This window comes from Plectropomus leopardus, chromosome 2 (genome assembly GCF_026936395.1).
Source record: "Plectropomus leopardus strain MGB_pleo_1.0 chromosome 2, ASM2693639v1, whole genome shotgun sequence".
Classification (NCBI taxonomy): Eukaryota; Metazoa; Chordata; class Actinopteri; order Perciformes; family Serranidae; genus Plectropomus; species Plectropomus leopardus.
Window position 1 is genome coordinate 28,516,737 of NC_142177.1, and position 22,195 is coordinate 28,538,931.

General features: G+C 37.2%; 1 protein-coding gene across 2 annotated transcripts; it reads right to left on the reverse strand.

Annotated features, from left to right (window-relative positions):
- Positions 1 to 655: 655 nt before the first annotated feature.
- LOC121955293 (caM kinase-like vesicle-associated protein) lies at positions 656 to 20,933 on the reverse strand. 2 transcript variants are annotated; one of them, XM_088089951.1, is made up of 11 exons: positions 20,713 to 20,933; positions 9,026 to 9,151; positions 8,804 to 8,935; positions 6,082 to 6,156; positions 5,099 to 5,237; positions 4,857 to 4,977; positions 3,711 to 3,786; positions 3,479 to 3,609; positions 3,270 to 3,348; positions 3,070 to 3,157; positions 656 to 2,119 (listed from the first exon to the last, which is right to left on the reverse strand). In XM_088089951.1, exons 2-11 carry the CDS (start codon positions 9,118 to 9,120, stop codon positions 1,820 to 1,822), a joined length of 1,236 nt encoding a protein of 411 aa, XP_087946077.1. In that variant the 5' UTR covers positions 9,121 to 9,151; positions 20,713 to 20,933; the 3' UTR covers positions 656 to 1,819. The 2 variants fall into 2 exon arrangements, with proteins under 2 accessions (XP_087946077.1, XP_087946070.1); XM_088089944.1 differs by having other exon boundaries at positions 9,026 to 9,166; positions 20,713 to 20,932.
- Between the last annotated feature and the right edge of the window lie 1,262 nt (positions 20,934 to 22,195).

Consider the following 22,195-nt stretch of genomic DNA (forward strand, 5'->3'; position numbering starts at 1 on the left):
ATGACCAAATAAATAAACAATAACCCCTGTCAATGCCTGGTTACTGTCAAACCCCCTCTTCATCCATGTACTTTGTGAAAATCATCTCCATAAACAAAAACTTTTTCTAGTGGTACAAACACTTTACAATTTGATACTAAATTTTCCCCATAAATTTTAACCACCCTCTCGGTCACTGAACAATTTTTGAATATTTTCTGGTAGTAGGGTTATTTTTAGCCTTAAACATTATTTACACTGTTTGAAATTCCACAAGATCTGTACATTTTAATATTTTTGACTGTAAGGATAATGAGTTAGTGTGATCCAGATATCGACATGATGTGAATGATTCACATTGCTCTTTTATTGGAAAATAGAAAGTGAATATAATGGCCTTTTGTAGAATTCACTGAGATAAGACATACATGACCATACCTACTATTGAGGTCATCAAGGTCAGGGCCTCTGTATGTTTTTCTAAGTATACAGTTCCCCTTTTCAAAAGGGAGCTGTGGAGCATTGAAAAAATATATTCTAAAATCACAAAAGCATTGCAAAATATATTCTCTGATACTATTCTGAAGTTAAACTAAGGGTCCTTGCTTTGTGTTGCAATAAAAAGGCGGATCAATGTGAAATGGTGGTCATCAGAGAGATACAACTTGAGAAAATGTCACAGTTTCAGCAATATCAGTATTGCTCATTTTATTGATTCACAAGCATCGTAGCAAACCATTAGCTCAGCTAAATGTTGCTTAATACACACAGAAATAAAAAAATACACATGTATACAATGCAAAAATACATAGTGGTACAGTATATGGACTCAGCTATAAACTCTGCAATTTACTAATTACAAGTGACAACACAACAGCAACAGCTAGAACATCACTCCACATACAACGCTCTAAGTTTAGTTTTCTCTGTTTTAATTCGTGTGTGAAAGAGGACGGAACACAAGTATCAATACAGCGGCATTAAACTAAACAGAAGGGCAAAGGAAAACAGCTAAAATATTTCAAAGAAATCAGTAAGTAATTAGAATCAAGTTGTTTCTTTTGAAACATTTCAGTACATTACTGCAACAAATATTAAGGCACTTCAACTTAAAAGTATGCTTTCTTAATGCCTTAAAATTGTAAGTTGACTGAAGTTGTACCGAAGATAAACCAGCAGATATATGGCTAAAATTCAGTAACTGATTATCATTATGAAGTAACTTGTAAGAATATTTCATCAGTGTGTGATAAATTAAAAATAAATAAATAAATAAATATATGTAACTGTAATTCCAATTAGAAGAAGCATGGTTTCTGAAATTTTCACTAAAATACACATGCAGGGAAGTATTTTAAAAAATTAGCACATTTTCAAATCTTGATATGATCAATTTACCAATTCTTTCAACTCATAATTTTAAGTCACAAGACACGAACTCAGGATTGTAAGTTCTGAAGCTGAAAACTAGCATTTTTTTGAAACAGACAAATACACCTATATACAATGAGCTTGATGAATAAAGGTGAGCTGATTTCACTAAATAACACTATGACTTTTTACAGTTTTCAGGAAAAAGGAAACAACATAAGAGCTACTTTGCAACTAGCCTTAAAGGGACTTCTACACAAAATAACGAGGGAGAGTGAAAAACACTATTCAATAGACCAATCAATACAGAAGGCAGAAATGTTGAAATGCATGGCGTTGTGAAATAACTCTGCAAACTGGGGGGTAGTCAAACAGCACAGAAATGGTATCATCATGCCAATTGTATTGGCTCTCCTGCACATGTACTTGATAGTTTGGCCAGGGTCCTCTTCTCGCATTTGTCTGATGCCTACTCTGCCTTTCGCTGTGGCAACATTTGGGGAACATCGCCGTTGCACCGTGCCTGTGGCTGCTCTTCCTGTCTGGCTGCACTGGGCAGGGAGAGTGCAGAGATGGTGGCAGTCTGTGTGTCAGGAGCCTTTTCACTAAGAACAGCCTTTATGCTGGCAGCAACGCCCCCACCGCCGTCGGCTGCAGGAGCAGGAGTGCCGCCGGGCGTGTTGGGGTCTGCTGCAGCCCCGGCAGCCCCAGAATCCCCCTGCTCAGACGCTCGAAGTCTCTTCATGAGGGTGGTCACTCTAACAGCTTTCTGTGAGTAATTACAATATGCAGTATGAGTTTAAATAAAGTGAAGGCATACAAATATATAATAATATCATGCAAACAACACAACAACTAAACTTTGAGTGCTTTAAGCTGCAGTTAAGTCAATTTGGACAAACTTTAGGGATATATATATATATATATATATATATATATATATATATATACATATGTATATATGTATATATATGTGTGTGTGTGTGTGTGTGTGTGTGTGTGTGTATATATATATATACATGAATATGTTGTTTTTTATTTTGACCTGACAAGTTGATTATATTAATGTGTAAATAATGGCAGAGCCATACGTTAATGTATGAATTAGCACACAGAATCTTTACTGCACCTGATTGTAGTTGTTAATAGCAGTGAAAACAGTATGTATATTAGTATTAGCAGATGCTATTAGCATTCAGGGTGTATATTCCTCTGTTGGACAAAGTGTTCAGATTCTTTACTTAAGTAAAAGTACTAAAACTGCACTGTAAAAATACTCCGTGACAAGTAAAATTTATTTAAGTTAAGGTAATTAAGTGCAATCAACAAAATGTACTTCAAGTATGAAAATAAAAAATAATCATCAAAAACTTAAAATTATTCAAAATAAATGATGATTGCATTAATTTTCTGTCAACTGCCTAATTGATTAACAGACTACTTGCTAACTTTTGCGTAATTTGATTTACAACTAAATGTCATATTTATAAACTTCTCTCATGTTTTCTATGCAAAAATCTTAACTTGTAAATTAACCAGTAACTAAAGCTTCCAGATAAATGAAGTTAAGTAAAAAGTACAATATATCCAGTGAAATGTGGAATAGAAGTATTAAGTGATGTGAAAACAGGAGACATAGGTCATAGACATTATAACCACATTTTATAAAAGTAAGGATATAAACATGCATTGACATTTTAGGTATATAATAAGTAATACCTTCCACTTTGCTCTGGCAAAGTTCTTTTCTATTTGTGCACAAACGCCATCCTTGATGTTCTTGTCTGAGGCAGCATTTCCAGAAATCCTGAGAGAAGAAACAAAATAATTTTTTTCATTAACACAAATATAACAACATGCTGGAAAATAAGTTTGGTTGGCGTGAACACAATTTATATTTGATTAACTTTATTTTTTACCATTCATGGGCAATAGCTTCCTGGGCAGTCAGACGCTGATCTTGGTCCACTTCCATCAAAGATGCCACTAAGTTTTTGGCTACATACAAACAAACAAAAATGACAACAATGAACATGGCTTTCCAAAATTCTGATTTTAAACATACCAGCAGTAGAATGCAAAATACGACTGCACGCGTATGCATTTTAATAAAGTGATTCTGTCTCACCAGAATCTGAGATGTCATCCCAATATGGTGAATCAAATTCATAGTCCCCTGACAAAATCTTTAGGAAAAGATTCTTATCACGATCATCATCTTCATCTGCATCATCATAGAAAGGAGGGTTTCCAGACAAACTGTGAGTTGGAAGAAAAGAACAGTATAGGATGAAACACATTTTGTTAACGTTACTTAAATATAATCAGAAAATTACTGTGGTATATTTATGAGTGCTTACAGTATATACATGGCGACACCGATGGCCCAACAGTCCACAGGTCTTCCATATCTCTGCCTCCCAACCACCTCAGGAGCTGCAGGCAAAAACAAGCGTTTAGTATCTTTATGCTGTAGCTTTACACCAGTGATACTCAACTTTAGGCCCATGAGCCGATAGGGTGGCGGGTGGCTGCCTTCCATTTTCTAACTCTAATTCACAATGAGAGTAAACGGATTCACACTATGAAAGTATGTTGGAAGTAAATAAGATCCAGAGTGCATAATAAAAGCATAAACATGGAGCTTGTCTATCAAGAGAAAAAGTGAAAAAATACCAATAACAAAGTTCTTTTAAAAAACTGCATGTAAACGCAAAGATTTTGATACGCTCTCTAATAACAGCTGGAGTTCATCTCCTCACAGCTCACACTCTGGCTTTTTATTTACTCTATTTACTCTTCTCCATGGGTTTTAGGGTTTTTTGTTTGATTGTTTTTGTTTTTTGACAGTTGATTCTACTGTATATATATATATATATATATATATACATATATATACAGTTGTTAATTGTTTCTTTCACCTAAAACAAACAAACATTAATTACTTACAATTATTCTATTTTCTTTACTAGTTTAATTACCTTTTTTAAGGTAATAACCTTGTGTTAAAAAATAAGACATGTATATGTATTTATTTTATATATTTTATTATATTTTTCTGCAACAGAATTTTAATATCAAATTCCAATAATAATAAATATGCTTTTCTGGACATTTTTCTTTATTTTTTGGATAGTTTTCTAATCATCCTCCCCTCTTTTTTCAAACTAAGTTTTAGGTATTGTTCTTTGCCTTTCACTGATTTCTTGTAATGTGTGGGACATTTCTTGTCAAGTTGGTCATTGCCTTTTCCGCCCATGTTTAAAATCAAGAAATTAAGCCAAGTTGCTCAGGTTTCAGAGCGCAGCATAGGAAAACTGATGTTGATCCAGGCTTCAAAGGGTCAGCTAGCTGCTGGCCTCCTTTTGTTTTGCAAAGAGTGGCCCCAGGGCAAGCCAAGTTGAGTATCACTGCTTTAGACTAATGGACTACGATTACAAACCTTTCAAATTAACTTGGTTAAAACTTAATTTTACTGATCTGCAGTCTGGTTTAATGTCACTTACCGAGATATTCTGGAGTTCCACATGGGTCCTTAATGAGTTCATTTTCCAGTTTTGCCAACTGGAAGTCACTGATAACAATTTTGGAGTGCTTCAAACGATTAAAGTACACCAAGTTCTCCAACTGTATGAGTAAACACAAGGATTTATCAGCCTGGAAAGCATTCTGGTTTTTCACTCGGGATCCTGTTTGCCGTGTGGTGAAATGCTGCTATTTTTCACTAGGTGTCAGCAGTGTAATATACCTTAAGATTTCTGTGGACAATTTTCAGAGAGTGCAGGTAAGCTACAGCCTCCAACACCTGCCTCATAACATTGCTGGTGTCCCTCTCAGAGTAGTATCCTTGATCTAAAATCCAGTCAAACACCTCTCTGCCTGTAGCGCTGGAGAGAAGGGACATTTCAATTGAATGCATATCACTTGTTGAATAACCACACATGTTGAATAAAACATTAGTTTTGTACAAGTTGAGGAAGTATTTGTGCATAGCAGCAGGGTTGCCAGGTCGGGCTACTTTTGAAGTGTTGCCACGGGTTGAATTTTTTGTTTGCTGCTTGGGTAGACTTGTTTTGCATGCAAATAACATGAATAATATCTACAAATATTTAAAATGAAATAATTTATTTGTGCCCAGATTTGCATGAACGCACATGGACACGGGACACGTCACACGCCCACACACACATAGAGTGCTCTAATGCCTAATTGCCTAATGCTCTCCGCCCACCAACACGGTGTGAAATAAGGTTTTGCATTAACTACAGAAAATGCATATAAAGTAAAAACAGTACAGTTCTTGTGCAGGCAGGGAGGTGGAGGAGGAGTGAAAAGACAAACGAACAGGTTAACTTGTGTGTCAGTAAACTGGTCTACACATTCACAGAGCTACATTCTATCTATAATAATTTTCTGTATCTAATTAAAGAAGACCACTTTGGGGCTTAGGTGAAAGAACTGTGTACGGAAAAGTGCTTTTAATGCTGGCACACTAAATATTTATGGTAGTACTTTGCAGATTTTACAATACATTTGGCAATGATAGCAATGCTACTGGACCTTAAAAGCAGTGTATATGGTATGGCAAGGGCATATTTTCAGTTCTGGTATTGAGCCGTTTTTTTTGGCTTGTTTTAATTGGCCGTCAGGCTGGTTTTGTCACAAAGACCTGGCAACCCTTCACAACAGTCTGAGCCAACATTTCTCTCAAGGGCTTCCCATAATACTCACAGCTCCAGAAAAATGAAGTACTCTTTCTTCGTTTCAAAAGCATCAACCAGCTGGAGGATGTTATGATGTTTTACCCTTTGAAAAGCAGGAAAGAGGGGCAAGGGAGTGACGGGAGGGTGAGGAGAATGGAGGGACATAAGTGGGGTTAATATGAGCAATAAATAAAGTCAATGAGTAGCACAAGCTGTAGAGCATGCAGTCTCATGTCGAACATTCAAGGCAGTCAATCACATCTGAACATCTGACTACATATGAAAACTACCAGATTTACTCAATTTTGGGCCTACATGTTGATTAATGCTAAAATATTTTATTTTCTAGTGATATTTTGGCCTTTAATATGTATTGTTCTTGCAATGCAAATTGAAGCAACAGTTAACCCTTTGAAACATGAGTAAACTGGCTTTATTTCTGTCAAAAACATTGGAGGATGGCAATGAGCAATGAAAAAAAATTATGTAAAAACTAGCAAGAAACTTGTAAAAATTACCTGGTAAAAAACCCACAATGACAAAACAAAAACAAGGAGAAAAAAATAAGAATGTGCTTAAACATTATAATAATTCTGTAACATAATTTGAAATATATAATTATGATAACTATAAATATTATTTTTAGCTTTTCTCTTTCTTTTTTTTTGTCATAGACATTTTTCCTAGCTTTTTTTCTTTACAACTGTTTTTCTCAATCTATCAATTTGCCAATCATGCCAAGTTGCTCACTGAGTGTTTTTGAAAGAAAACAGCACAAGTTTGCTCAGAGTGCAAAGGGTTAAATACTTGTGAAAGCTGAAAGAGTTATGTCACTCTAGGTTTCAAAGGTGACATCAGAGCATGTAAGCTGAGCAGAGCGCAAAGGGGGCGTGAGCAGAATGATTTTGGTTGGAGCTCAGAGCTTTTTTTTTTTTTTTAAGTTGGAAGGCTCCCTCCTGCTGCAATTTGGCTCCGAAGCAATTTGAGTTCGAAGCATGACCAACTCAGAATGCATTTTTGTATTGCACTTGCCATATACTGTATAGAATAATATAAGGAGCTGGTGTTACATCACCCATTAAAATTTGGACTTCTGTTTTTGTCTTTTTTAATTTTTTTAAGCCAGAAGTGATGATGTTTGGATGAGATGTTGGAGCTGTGGAGGACTGAGGGGTGGATCCGGCTCATAAACTGTGGTGACGCCTTGCACCTTGAGTGTCACTCAAAAAAAATTTATTCTTAGTTATGTAAAAAATGACCCCCTGTACAGTTGTCAGTGTTAAACAATAAGCTGCAGAGACAAAAAATGTTTTTGTACCAGGCTGTAAACATGTTTCTTTCTGCTGTGAAGCTGAACATTTTAACATGGGGGGTCTATGTCTCTGACTCACTTTTGGTGCCGGCCTCAAGTGGACATTTGATGAACTGCAGTTTTTGGCACTTACGCATTGGATTCAGTTTTCAGTTGCTGCTTGGCACATTTTCTATTTTCTGTCAAAAATTGACTACAACAAGCTTGACCATGGAGTTTACAAAGTACTTTCAAAAGAAAACTAAGAAATTGTGCTTTTCCTTTTACACTAAATGATTGTAGCTTGTGTTTAAGATTAAATTACCGACGCAGGTTTTTCTTCTTCTTTTTTTTTTGAGTGAGCATCAAGTGGAGCGGCCTGGAGTGGCACTGAGCGGGGGAGCGGAGGGACAAAACAGTTCTGTGAGCAGGGAGCAAAAATTCTCACCACTCAACTCCACTCACATGCTCTGGATACATTATATCATGTTACTGCAGTACATCAGTATCTTTTACAAAACATAGTTTTCAAAGATAGGGTTAGCAACATTCTATATTTGTGTTACTGTCAAGAAATCTCATAAAAAAGACCAAAACCATCAATGTTGTATTGTGTCACATAATACTTTTATACTTCATGACCCTGTCTGTGGCACTCAGCCTCAAATTCATGGTATCTTCTGAAGATATAATAAAGGCTAATCAGTGGTAGAAGTATTCAGATCCTTTGCTTTAGTGAGAGTGCTAATACCATCCTGTAAAAATACTCTGTTAAGAGTAAAAGTTCTGCATTGACAATAGTACTTAAGCAAAAGTAAGTAAATATAATCAGGAAGGTGTACTTAAAGTATTAAAAGTAAAAGTAGCCACTACAGAAAAACCTACCTCCAAACAACTCAAATTTTTAAAAAAAGAAAGAAAAAAATACCCCAAATTCGAAATTATTAAAACAGAAGTAAGTAGTAGTGTATTTGTCGAGGCCTATTTTAAGTGACATATTTGTTGCTCTGAGTATTGCAGCAGGACAGTAAATGTGGAATTAAATCAAAATAAACTACAATGCTCGTGTTGACGGTAATAAAGAAACATATCATTCAATGCAATGGTTAAATAGTTTTTGGACAACAGGTGATATCTATGACAGAAGAATATGATATAGCAAAAGTTGGCTACACAGTCAACATTACAGGGATCAATTCATCGTTGGTTTTGGATTTTTCACCAGATTAGTTGACAGTAAGAAAAATCCATAACATCTCCTGACTTGTGTTTGTGTATTTCTCTAAGAATGCACAAAGGTAAAACTTCCTGATGCTGGTTGTTGAGCTTTTGCACAACACTTTGCTGTGTCTTTGAAGAATTAATTTTGCTGATCAGCTGTGCTTAATCTTTGTCTCAGTGCCAGGACAACGCCTCAGACATGGTGGCTCTATAATGAGGAGCTTAAAACATCACTTACATCTTTAGGATCATTATCTCATTCTTGGCAGCTTTCCTCACTTTCCTGCCATCCTTTTTGTGGAACTTCTTACAAGTGTACATTTTCAAGGTGTTCCTATCCTTCGCCCGAAATATCTCGCAAAACTCCTCTCTGTTAAAAAATGGAAAAAGGAAACACACATCAGATTTTGGGCAGATTTCTTAAAAGTTTCTATCAACTTTGCAACAGAGATTTACTCACGATTTAACAATTTGTCCAAGGTCATATTTGTCGGCCACCTCTGAGGGATGGTTGTAATCCTTCTTCTCCCCGAGTGTCAGACAACCAAATGGCATGGCAGCTCGTGCCCTACAGCCAGGGAATCACCTGCCACAACACAATCTGTTGACAATATGCAACATGTAAGATTCACCAGAACAGTAAAGCATGCATATCCTCAGTACAAAGTGAATGTGAACACCGGTGTGCTACTGTACTGTAAATGTTGTGTTGTAAAGATTGCAGCCCAAATTGCTTTACAGAAAAACAAGCTGTTTCATTAATGACAATAACAGAAATGGAGGAAACAGTTGCTCACTGATGGCACTTAACACAAAATGAACGCAGTACATCAATGCACACATTTACACGGAGTGGTTTGGGCACATGATTATTGCCTTCTGGGAAACCTTTTTGGTCATACATCTGAGAGTAGATAAGTGTAATTGAGCCAGTGGGAGCAAATTATTTCAAATTACCACAAGAGCAAAACAACATATAAACAAAATTCTCGGATAACGTAATCAACCTTGGTGATCTCTGTCAGATTGCCAGGCTTGTTTCTTTCCGCTCTGCAGTGAGTCAGCTCTGTACTGCAGCAGCAAAAGCAACTGTAGCATTATTCATCTGTCTGCTTTCTACAGAAAAGAATATTCAGATTTACTTGACCCTGCGCTGTTGCTGTAACTTTTTGTCTCCTCTTCTTAGATTTTGAAAGACTCTTGAAAGTTGAGAACGCTATTAACTCCACAGCTCTGGAGGAACAAGCGTAGACGAGTTCTGTTTAAATTCCTGCTAGCGAACTAGTTGTGACTGCCCGCAATTATAATGACATGCACACTTCAGATCCAGAATTTTCACATTAGCAGAAGTTCATAAACTGACAGCAAAATGAATTATCATATCTTTGCACAATTACATAACATTCGCTGTGATTAAAGCTGTAGCTGTTAACTTTCATTAAATTACCTTTTTGTCATATTTGATGAAACTGTCACTATATCCATACAGAAGTATATTAGACAAATAATATGTAAAAAAAAAAACAAAAAACAACTGTCTAACTCTGCCCTCTCAAATTTCGTTTGATGGTATCACAACACATGTATTAAAACAATCAATCAGAGCAGAAGAGTCTCTAATACAGCTGTCAATAATGTCAATCACTTTGACATTATTGATAGTTCTTATCATGCTGATGTATGATGAAGAATGAGTTTTTGGATTATTTTTCAAAATAAGTTTGGTTTTAATTAGCTATTGGATGCTATGAAAACTTTCAGGATAATTTATTGCATCTAACATTTAGAACTGTAGACAGGAAAAAACCCTATAAATGTAATTCTCCCACGTGAAGTTCTTTAACACATTTATATGCCAGTTTCACAGCCTCACTAAATAAATAACTTAATATTAAATATAATAACACTGCTGCTTTTTCACCATGAAACTGGAGAACTATCATGGACATAGGGTAATGTAATGCTGGTGTATTTGTTAAAACATGTTTTTCTGATATAGCTTGAGCAACTAGGCCTTTAGTTTTTGGAATTAAATGCCTATTTCATTAGTAACTTCCTGACGTGTAGTAAAATACACTATTACTAGAGGACCCCTTTGTTGCAAATTACTGCAGAAGTACAGTAACACACTTATATATAAATAAATACAATTTTAAATTAGGGTGACTTGAATTGCTGCAGCTGCACAGCAGAATATACAGGTCCACTACTACAAGCTAAATATTGCTGGTGAAATGTGATGCTGGTACGAAAAAGAGACCCAGTTTTTTGGCAAGCCTTACATAGAAATGGCAGCCAGCGAGGGAGAGTGGGAGTAGAGAAATTCTGACTGAGGTGCTGTCTGGAGCCTCAGTCAAGACCCTTTCAGAGGCAGAGATTTCTCCCAACTTTAGCACACAGTAGTATCTGCACTACAAAAAGAGTGGTCTTAAAAATATAAAGTAAAATGGGATTTCAAGACTGCACATGGTAAGGGGACTGATCTATAAATGTGAATTATTACCGTTTCTTACAGCAGAAGGTCTCATGAAGAAAATCTCCTGTTTTGTGAATCAGGAGAGAGTCCTTTAGTTGAAGACAGTATGCTGTGTATACAGTGCTACTGTCCACAAGGGGACTCATTACTCTCTGATCCAATCTCCTCAGATCGCTGCTGTAGTGCTGTTATAAAATGTGAATCATATGTAAATTGCTTGGTTTTTATAACCTTTGAGAGTCTGTTTCCACCAATGTTCCCCATTAACCCCTCGTTACTGACACTAATTTATTGGAGATTATCTCTCTCTGATCAATATACTGCAGGGAGAAAATATAATTCATGAAGTTTTTGATTCATTTAGATACAGTCCTGCAGGGTATTCAACTTTTTGGGCCCCAGTGCATCTGATATTTTTCGTCCATTATCTTGGAACTCATTGGCTATTGGTCAGACGAGAATAAGCCTCTGTGGACAATGTTTCCAAGTATAGCTGTGGCTGGAGCAGCTACGTCACCCGCCCACCACCTACATGACTTGCCCACCATCAGTCCATGATCAGCCCCTTTTGCTCCTTGATCCGAAAGTGGAAGAACCAAGCAGTAACTTCTGAGGCTGAAAAATGAAGGCAATGCAGAAATGCCAAAAACTGCAGTTCCTCTAATAGCCACTTGAGGCTGGCTCCAAAACAGAGTCAATCCCCACAGACCCCCATGTTAAAATGCCTGATTTTACCACTGATGCCAGCCAGGTAGAAAAAAATGATTTTTGCTAGTTTCAACATCCAGGATTATTGCTGCGTTCAAATGGAACGTGTGAGCTTGCAGTTGCGACATGGGAAGCCATGCACAAGACATGCTTGCAGTCCAAGTGGTTAAGTTGTGAGAGCAACCCCGCTTCACAACAGGATGGAAAAACATGGATGCTATACTATTGGCATATAAAAGCCACCCAGGTTAACAATTTAGCAAGGGCGTGAGCAAGTCACACAGGCTAATGTAGGTAATGCAAAGACATAGGAAAAAGATAAAGCCATTGGGAATATCAACATTTTCCTTTGACATTTTAAACTTATGAAGAACAGCACTATACAACTAAAATTATATGATATTAACTGACCATCCGCATAAAAATTAGCATCTGTGGTCTGTGCCAATTTTAAAAAAGTCATCAAACATGTTACAACCTGGGAACTTGGAAAATTTCTACTTATGAGGTAGTTAATACAACCCCAAATGAACGCACGATTCTGTATGAGAGCTAATTATTTTTTATGACTCACCCGTTAACATTTTACTAAGGCCCAAAGTTATGCATATTTAACAGCTGGGCTGCTTTACTACAACTTCTAAGGTGATTCATGTCTTCACTGAAATATAGAGTGGACTGTTGCAACACTTGGCCTTGTAATTATTAACTACAATATAGTGAAAGAAGGGTTTATACAACCGTAGTGTTGATGGGTTTGTCTTGCGGTGGATGCAGTTTGTAGGTTATAGTAGCTATACTGTGCCTTCCAGGTCGAGGCTTCCTGTTTTGTGTGCCAGTCATTTTGGCTAGTCTCTGTGAACAGATATTTGCATATGAATGATTTTTTTTTATTTAAAAAAAAAAAAGCTCATAAAAAGCAAAACGCACATCAGATGACAGCCAATGGATACCGAGTTTGCATCTCGGCTAATGCATTCTTCCTCCCCACAACTACTGTTTCCCTGCTGCTTAAACATTATTGTTCAATACTACTTGAAGCAGAAATGTGCAAACAAACCGGACAAACACAAACAAAAATCTTGTTCCACTACCTACAGACTCTGCATGCATATGCAAATATCTCCTTGTACAGATTATTTCTTCACCCCATAGACTGATTACATGACCTTCACATGGGACAGATCAACATGTCACTGTTTTTCTTGTTTTTTTGCACATTTTTGATTGCATTGGTTAATAATTAATAGGCACAACACAGGTAACAGGTAACATTAACAGGTATATTAGCCGCAATATGTTCATCATGGGACTGGGAGAAACAACCTGACTTTGGTAACTTTAACCATTTTAATATAATAAAAACACAAAATCTATTCATATGAAGTCTTGAAGCAAAATGACAACAAATTTGTGCTTAATTTCTTTTTAAAACAACTTTAGCTTGGATCTCAAGGACAGGCATGTCACGCACTGACACTGACAAACACACTGTGTTAAATCATCTTCCTGTAGAACATTACATAAGCAAAACAAGGTGTATACATTTTATAGGACATTTATGGTAAAGCTCTTTACAAGAAGTGCTCATCCCACCTATAACAAGAGCTCTTACCTGCCCCTGATGTTACCTAATCCTCTCAGTGGGGCCCCACATGTAGGCTACTGATCTTCACTGCAGTTACCGGCAATACTATCTGGTTTAATGCCAGAGAAAGAGTTTAAAGCAGTGACAGCCAAAGTAATTTAAGCTGAAAGTTGCCTGCTACAGACCAAATTCTGAAGGTGGAGCGTTTTTAAGTATGACACAGATTCAGTATAATTTACAGGGGTAAAATACTTGTTAATACTTTTTTTCCAAATTAGGCTACAGAACTACATCAGTTACACATTTCAGAAGGGGAACCATGAGGTTGTATTTCGGTCCTGTGATCTAGAATATAATATAATACTCACTCTACAATATTCATAATAATTCACAATTTAATTCTTATCTGTTCTTCTGTTGTATTTAAATTTAGCACACTTGTGGTACAATGCACATAGTCATACACATTTCATATATATTTTTTATTTTTTTATACAATGTATTTTTCCTAAAGTGGGTTAGGGTAAAAACCCTTGCATATTTCTAATTTCTAATTGGAATTTATTTAGAATCTATTTCTATTTTCTTATAATTTCTCTGTCCACATGTACAGAATAAGAGCTACTGTGACATATTCAGAGTATTCTGAATCTGAATAGAATGGTAAGGGTTAATTAGAAGAGGTCCAGGATGAGTTTGACTTTACATCGTTTCTGATCAGGTGAGGACAAGCTTTGCTTTACCTCAGCATCTCTAGTTTCTTTAATTATAAAGCTCATATACCATTGTCAAAATGGGTGTTACATTTGGATTTTAAACACAAGCTGAGCAAACAATGTATTCTTATTTCCATGACACTAATTTATTAACTTTAGTTCATGTCAAGGCAAGCACAATCTACTAGTGTTTGTAGGTCACCAATAATTTATGTGAGAAAAAAATTGCCAAAAAACTAAAAATTCTGAAAAGTAGAAAAAAAACACTGAAAAAAAAAATCAAAATCATTTTTAAAAAATGTAGAAAAACATCCACAATTTTTTTTTTAATCAAAATAGATACCTTTTTTTGTTTTTGAAAATCAGATAATTTCTTAATCAACTAATCATTGCAGCATTGAAGTACAATTACCTCAAATTTGTCCTTAAGTAAATGCACTCAGTTACATTCCACCACTGACCATCACATGCCGTATACCCCAGTGAAATGTAAGGAAGGTATGCTGTTATGAAGAAACGGATCACCCAATTCTACCATAGAGTGTAAGAAATGATTGATTAAGTAGCAGAGTAGTAGCCGAAGGGATCAAGTCACTTCTATTCAGCTATAATCTTTCTTCAAAGTTGATCCCACAGATGATTTTGATTTAGTGCTGTATTTCTTCCAGAAGTATTTACAAGTGAAGAACACCCAGAGGTGGGTAAAGAAGGTTAGACAAACTCAATAACTATTCAAAAACAGAGCCCATCTCTTACCTTGGCAAACAAACACGATGTATTTCAGAACACCATTGGCCCGATCAACATGCAGCATATAATAACATGCCCCTCTGTGCTGAAGAGGAGGGCTGTCAGTTTACCATTAGCCTGGAGTATGATGAATTTTCTATTCTTCAATTAAATCACAATCTCTGCATGAATCCGGCAAGAACAATACCCACACTCACCATTAGTGTTTTCTGGCTCTCACCTAGATTCACACAACTGCGCTGCCTGGGTATCAAAATGATTTCTTTTCATAATACATGCCTAAATCCTCCTCTGCCATGATGCTCATTCCAACCAATAGATGCATGAGTGATGAAAACAAGGACAAATATTTCTACTTATTTATTTTTTATCATGCCTCAGCTCGGGTGTATTTGGTGTATTTGATCAAGAGATGACAGCAGATCTTTCAAAATGGCTTAGACCGAACGTATCGAGCCACGTCCGAGCAATATTACGTCTCATCTTGAATGCTTTTAAACACCTAGGTGGCCTCTGTTTCTCAAAATAACCAAATAGTCACCCCACAAAGACACACAATACTGTGCATTTCAAGCAAAGTTAAGGGGCAAGGCTTATGTGAGACCATTTAATGCAACCATTACACCACAAAGTGAATCATCGATCGTTTCACCGGTTCTCGGAGGCTTGACTCACAGCACCACAGTGCACCAAACACTAAACAGTAAGTATGATAAGTCAGACAGGATTTTCTGCGCACTTGTTCCACCTCCCCCTTTCATAGCAATCTTGGAGATAAAAGACTGTTCTCCTTCACCACAAGAAGAAAAAGGATAGAAGGCACTTGACTATTGCTGAATCAGGGCTCTTTTATCTTTGCCTTTTGAAAGATCTGAATGAAGTGTTCTTCATTAATGGGAATGTAAATGCTGTTTCAAACTCTGTCGCAGAGCTCAGCATTGAGAAAACTTAGCTGTGGACACCCTTGGGTGATAAAGACAAAGGCAGCGCTATTTGATAAACAGATTTCATATCCGTGTCCAATTAATTTTCAAGCAAACCTCTTCAGTTGAGATTATTTTGTTACCGGAGTAATAATGGGCATGATAAACAAACTATAAGACTTGGAGTCATATTTCCAAAAATAAGCAATTCAGGACTACATGATTTCTTCTATTTCTCAGTGAGTGCAATGGGGATAAAGTTTCTTTGTAGGCCAACTTGGAAGTTAACATAGCCTTTGTCATTCAACAAAATGCCTATGGTATTTTTTCATTGGATTTTGGATTACTGCAGAAAATAAGCTCCGTGGCAAACAAACATCTAGGAGGCTTACAGGTTTTGTTCAGCAAAATAATCTTCACAAATAAACACCACTTTTATAATTTTTTTAGGCATTAATACAATTGCCAGAAGAAAAAAAAATCAAATGTTAGGTAAACACCAAACTACACAACTGTCTCCTGTCTTCAAAATGACCACCAATTAGTTTTCGTGTTTGGTATAATGAAATTTAATGTTCCCGTCAATATTTGAAGTCTTGTGTAGCATATTAACACTGCCTTTTAAGACACGTAAAAGCTTAAAAATTCACTAGTGGGGTAGCTACTGAAATATTTTATATCGTAGAACAAAACCTGAAAATGTCTGTTTGTTTTAACCACAGACCATATTTCAGGCTGCCAACCAAAAAATACATTCAAAAAAACCCTTTGACTTTGAGGCAAGGGAATCACAAAAGCAAATGCTAATTCATCTGGGTTTTTTTGGACTCATTCCTGTAGCACTCTATATAATAAAGTTGTTTTTTTATTTACTAATATTGTTAATAATGAGTCACTGGGTTAAAGATAAATAATGGATAAATAACAACTCAATGGAGAAAATAATTATCTGTCATTTATGGTAACACCACCATGACCACAGATCAAGACAGCGCTTCCGAATTCAAAAAGCTTTTCCTGACAATTCAAGATATGTATGTTGGTGTTATTGAGTAAAACTAGCTAGTGTTCAGCTACATTTAGCAAAATGATCACTGCCCCCAGTCCAAAAGAGGGTCTGGCAGTAACAGGGCAAATAATACACAGCAAAAATGGCAACACTGTAAATCAGAAGATAAAACAGAAAAATTGTTGCGCCCCATCATGTGGCTGTCTTGTTCCCCCAATGACGCCAGAGATGGAGCCAGTCAGAGTCTGGCGAACATATCAGGATGCCACGGTCAATGCCACCATTGACATCAATATATACACAGAGTCTGTGCTGGGTTTCTTTTTTTTTTTTAAATGAAAGAAGCAAATGTACTAATCTAAAATCTAATCCATTCACAACATTACCAGAACCATCTGGAAAAATGTGATATTATAAATGTTATGTTGTGTTATGTTATGGTCTGCTGTATTATATCGTATTATATTATATTGCATTATATTAAAATAATTTATATCATTTTATATAACATTACATTACATTATATCATGGTTTGTTGTGAGGTGCAAGAAAATGATGATGGCCTGGAGGCCTAACAGACCTTGAGATTATGGACATCACTATTACTCAACATGACTAACAAATGATGTCACTGTCATTCATTTGTTTATCCACCTGTTAATATCTCCGGTGAGAGTGAGACACCCACCACTTTTCTAAATTTGCAGAATAAAAACATAAAAAGGATGCTGCATCTTCACACTATGCTCCAGCTGTTGCTGCATGACACTGACTAGCCTGAGCGGAAATGCTATAATCTTAAATAAAACATGTTTCCCTCCAACACCTCTCACACACTGTTGGTTCTGCTTTCCACAGGAGGAGAAGGCATCTCTGCACTGTGTTCTACGTGTCAGCCTAATTTTGACAAAACTGGGAAAAATTATGCATTGTTCTAGCAATTAAAATGACAGTAATTGGTCTGGTGAGGTTTAGGAACCCAATTCCAATCTCCTAAATCTGTAACTCGTTACACCAACTAAAACTGGAAAGCACACTTAACAAAGTAATGAGGGTAGTGTAATTAGAGGTAAAATATGCAACTAAACAGCATTCCAGCTGTTGCAGATATGCAATGTTTGGCCAAAGGGGAACATTATAACTCAAGCTAAACTATGTTTAAAACATCTAAGACACTCCAACTTTGCTGAAGGGATGATGCATTCTGGCTCTCTGTTCTGGCATTCAGTAACATACCAATTGGCCTAACTGAGGTGCTAAATCTAAATTTCACTGTTTAAAAGTCTTAGAGCAGGGTAACGTGAATCTGCTGCCATATTTTAATCCATGTGTGAAATGATTAAATTCATGTTCAGCACACTGAAGTGAAGGGCCATAAAAAATGATAAAATATTTAATTTTAGAGTTTCCGCTTCCCATAAGTGTCAGTTCAGTGTCAAATTGACATGAAGCTTCAGTGTGATCCAGCTCGACTGCTTTCAGACTTTTAAACACTCTAAAACTGATTTGCTTGCTGAGTCGTGCTGAGATGAAAAGTGGATGATGCATACTGCTTTTCCCTAAAGCTGCTCATTTTTATGGATATTGTTTACTGTTGCCTTGTTACAGTTTGTTGTAGGTCCTACTGGCTCACTTTGTCAGTGTCCAAGGGGAGGCATGTAACTGTTTGTGAGAGTGTGTGAGTGTGTGTGTGTGTGTGTGTGTAGGAGGATATTTATGAAGTATCAACTGAAATTCCTTGAGCATCTTCTGAATGCAGTTTGGGGGCACTGAGAATACACAGTCACACAGTCCAACTCAATTAAAATGTTTAATTAAGATCACTGAATGAAGATGTAGAGAGTGGAGATTTGGTTTTTTTTTGTTTTTTATTTGCTACATAACAACAGACATACATGTGGTTTGGTGCCATTTTTTTGATCAAATAATCATAATGTTGCTATTTTAGAACTCAGGTTTGTTGGTCAAAGTCATGTCGAACGGTGGCAGTAGGCCAGAGAGAGCCGTGAATTTGGCCGCAGCTGAGCCTCTTCAAAGGGAACGGCTCGGTGACAGGGGGCAGATGGCGGTGGTGATGTTTGAGCCAAATTTTAAAGCCTGTAATGCCTTATTTGTGGCCTAAATGTTGCGCTTGCAAACTGCGAACACAAAGAACACATTCACACTTCGAAATTTTCAAGGACACTGTATCAGACTGGAACAGGTGCAGAGAAATGTGTTTGTTTTTCTCAAACTCCAGAGAGAGGGGAACATTTTGATCACGTAGTCCTCCTTTGTCTTTGACTCCTCTATGCATTGACTCTACCATTCATATCTTCATCACTGGCTCATCTGACCAGTTTCTTCAGATGTTGTTTTGTTGCCATGGTCACCAAGTGCTACAGTATGCACCATGGTACTGTCTGTGCAGAAAAGCTCTCTGCGTCCTCATCGACATTACTGCCCATGACAATTGCCACTGGATGTGGCTGAAAATCCCATTTACTGATCTGAACTTAAACACAGTTAAAACAAAGTCCAAAATACCAATAAAACTAATAACAACAAATTATTATTGGACTTCTGTTCATTCTACCATGTCATTTTGTAAACAATGTGTGCCCCAAATATTTAACGGCTGCTTAAACTAAGCTGAATGCCCAGTGACACACACCATGACCCAGGTAACACATTCAGTTCACTGTTACATAAACAGAAGGCCCAAATTCTATTCAAATAAGTCTTTGAAGCATCCTATTCAATGATGACTCTTTCACTGTTTCCCAGAATGAACCATAAAGGTTAAGAGAAAAAACAGACACCTGTGAAAAAGGATGGCGTGTGCCAGCATTTCTGAAGAGCAGAGGCGCATGTAGCAGCTTACTGTACATCTATCGAAATTGTTTTTTATTGATTTTCCTTCATAAACATTTGATCTTGCTAAATCTTTGAATGTCAGCCATTCATAAATAAACCTAAACATACAATTTTAAAAAAAGTATTTCCAATAGCATCATCTTATGCCTATAAAACATCAAAAAAGTGTTTTCTGCTCTTAGTGCATTCCAACACAACATCCCTTCTCATGGCAAGTCTGTTTCCTGCGTCAAAGCAATTGGCAGTGCAGCTGGGGTTCCAAAACTTTTCTTTTTTGCACAATAAATTGTGCACATCTGCCAGCCCACTGATGTAATGCCCTATGACTGATCCAAGTGAATTTATCTCTAATGCTGAAATTAAATTTACACAACATTGGAGCGCTCGTAGACATCCACACACACCTTTGTGCCCTCCTTTTTTCTGGTTTACTCAGTAGACGACAGGCAGCATCACTTCCCTGGCCTCTCAGTGCACTAGCTCTCCTTCTGGGGTGTATGAAGTGGCGTCTTGGCTTTGGCAAAGTATTGCAATCTCAAGCACTTTGGGTGTGAAATGATGACAAATAACGTCAAGGAGGCAGGGACACCGCGAGACTGAGACTGTGAAAATGTGAACTCAAGAGGTGCTGCAGTCTGAGTGCATGAACAGCATGCCTTATGTAAACCTGAGGATCAGTTTGAGCAAGTCTTTATGAACTATAAATCTCATATCGTGAAAAGACTTGTTGATCGTAATGAGGAGAGAGAATTATGCGTAAACTTTGGCGTTAACAGCAAAGCAGTTGTCACCGATTATTGCCTGGAAATGTCCTGACAACATCACTGCTCAACAGCTTGACAGTTAAAATATACAGTTTTTGCGCATCGCACAGGTTAGACTCGTGTTGCAGAAAACTCTCCTGCAGGTGTCTTTAATTGCGCGCACTTCTGATATTTCATCCAAAAATCTTTTATCGCCGCAAAAGTTTTCGAAATCATGCACGCAAGGTGATCAAGACACACTGAATGAATGAAAAAAAGCTTGAAAATTCCTCCACATTCTTCACTTCTCGCGTTTCTGGCAGCAGTGTTTTGCAATCTTATGACGGTGAACAGATTACGCAAATTGCATTCACTTACCTTCAATGAAGTAAACTGGCGACAATCAATAATCCAACCCTCTGTCTAATATTTGGTGTATTTTCCTCTCGCGGCTTCACTTTCCCTTCCACTGATTTTACAGCCCGCGTGCTTGCAGAGAGATTTAAGATCCTCGAGCATTTCCAACAAGTCAGCTTGTTCACGGGAGTATTACGTGAACGTGTGATGGTAACAGCGGGGTATGATGCAGGAAGGAGGGGAAGTGTGTGTGTGTGTGTGTGTGTGAGTGTGTGTGTGTGTGTGTGTGTGTGTGTGTGCGCGCGCGCGCGCGCGTGTGCGGTGCGCTCAGCACAACTGCAAGTTGTGTGTGCGTGCGTGCAACAGTGCAGCAAATGTTTTGATATCATGTCACCATATTTAGGACTTTTAACAGTGATTGAGCAGGGGCAAAACATTTTTTAGATCGTCCCGGAAGTCGGTGCCACTCATTCAGCAAAATCATCTGATCCCAGAATAAGAGCAGCTTCTATCAACTCAGCCCCCCAAAAAACTTGCTTCAGGCTCACAGTCTCCATCTGTCCTCGACTGTGTTCAAGGGTTTGTTTGCTCATTATCAGTCGTGGTGATTGTCTTTTATATCATTTTTGGCTTTTAAGTTTAATGTATTTAGACAGAGCGGGAGAGGCACACACTGTGCTTTTCATGAAGTAAAATAAAGATTGTGCTTCCATGCAGACAAATTATTGAGTATTTCATCATGAAATAAAATTAGAGAAGATGAACAAATACATTAACTGGTTTCAGGACTCCATGGGGACAGGGAAGTAGAAAACAAAGCCCCAAAGACACAGCCTGATTGACCTAACATAATGCAAGTAAGTAGGCCTAATAATAATAATAATATTATATCTGCTGGCAGCTGGTCCATACAAAAATGCAATATGTTGGTGAGACAAACAACATTGATTCATGAGACACACTTAGCGGTCACAACCTGCCAATCATGTTAATCAGCAAGCAGCAGATGACTGAATCAGCCTAGTCACCAGAAATGTTGGCATTGCACATTTTTGGAAACCACAGATTTGTTACTTTTTATATGTTTTGTATGTATCATATCAACATTTCTGAAGTGATATAGCTCAGATTACATGTGAGCTGAGGCTGCCAAGCAGCCAAGAGACAACTGAAGCCAATAACGCTGAAGTGACAAAAATTGCAATTTCTTGAATAGTCACAGTTACGTTGCTCCTAAAATGGTTTTGGTCTCTAAAGATAATTCAAACATTTGTGGCAACTGTTTGAGGGGTGAATTTTTTTATAACTCACCTGTTAATATTTCATTAAATCTCAAAGTTACACATATTTAAGGGCGGAGCTACTTGATTGACAGGCTGTCTGAAAGGCAGCACTACAGTCTATCAGTCAAAAAGTGTGCCCTGGGATGACATTTTTCTGTAGGCCAACCAGGAGGCTAACGTCGCCCTGGTTCCCTCTTAAAAAAAAGCCTATGGAATTCCTC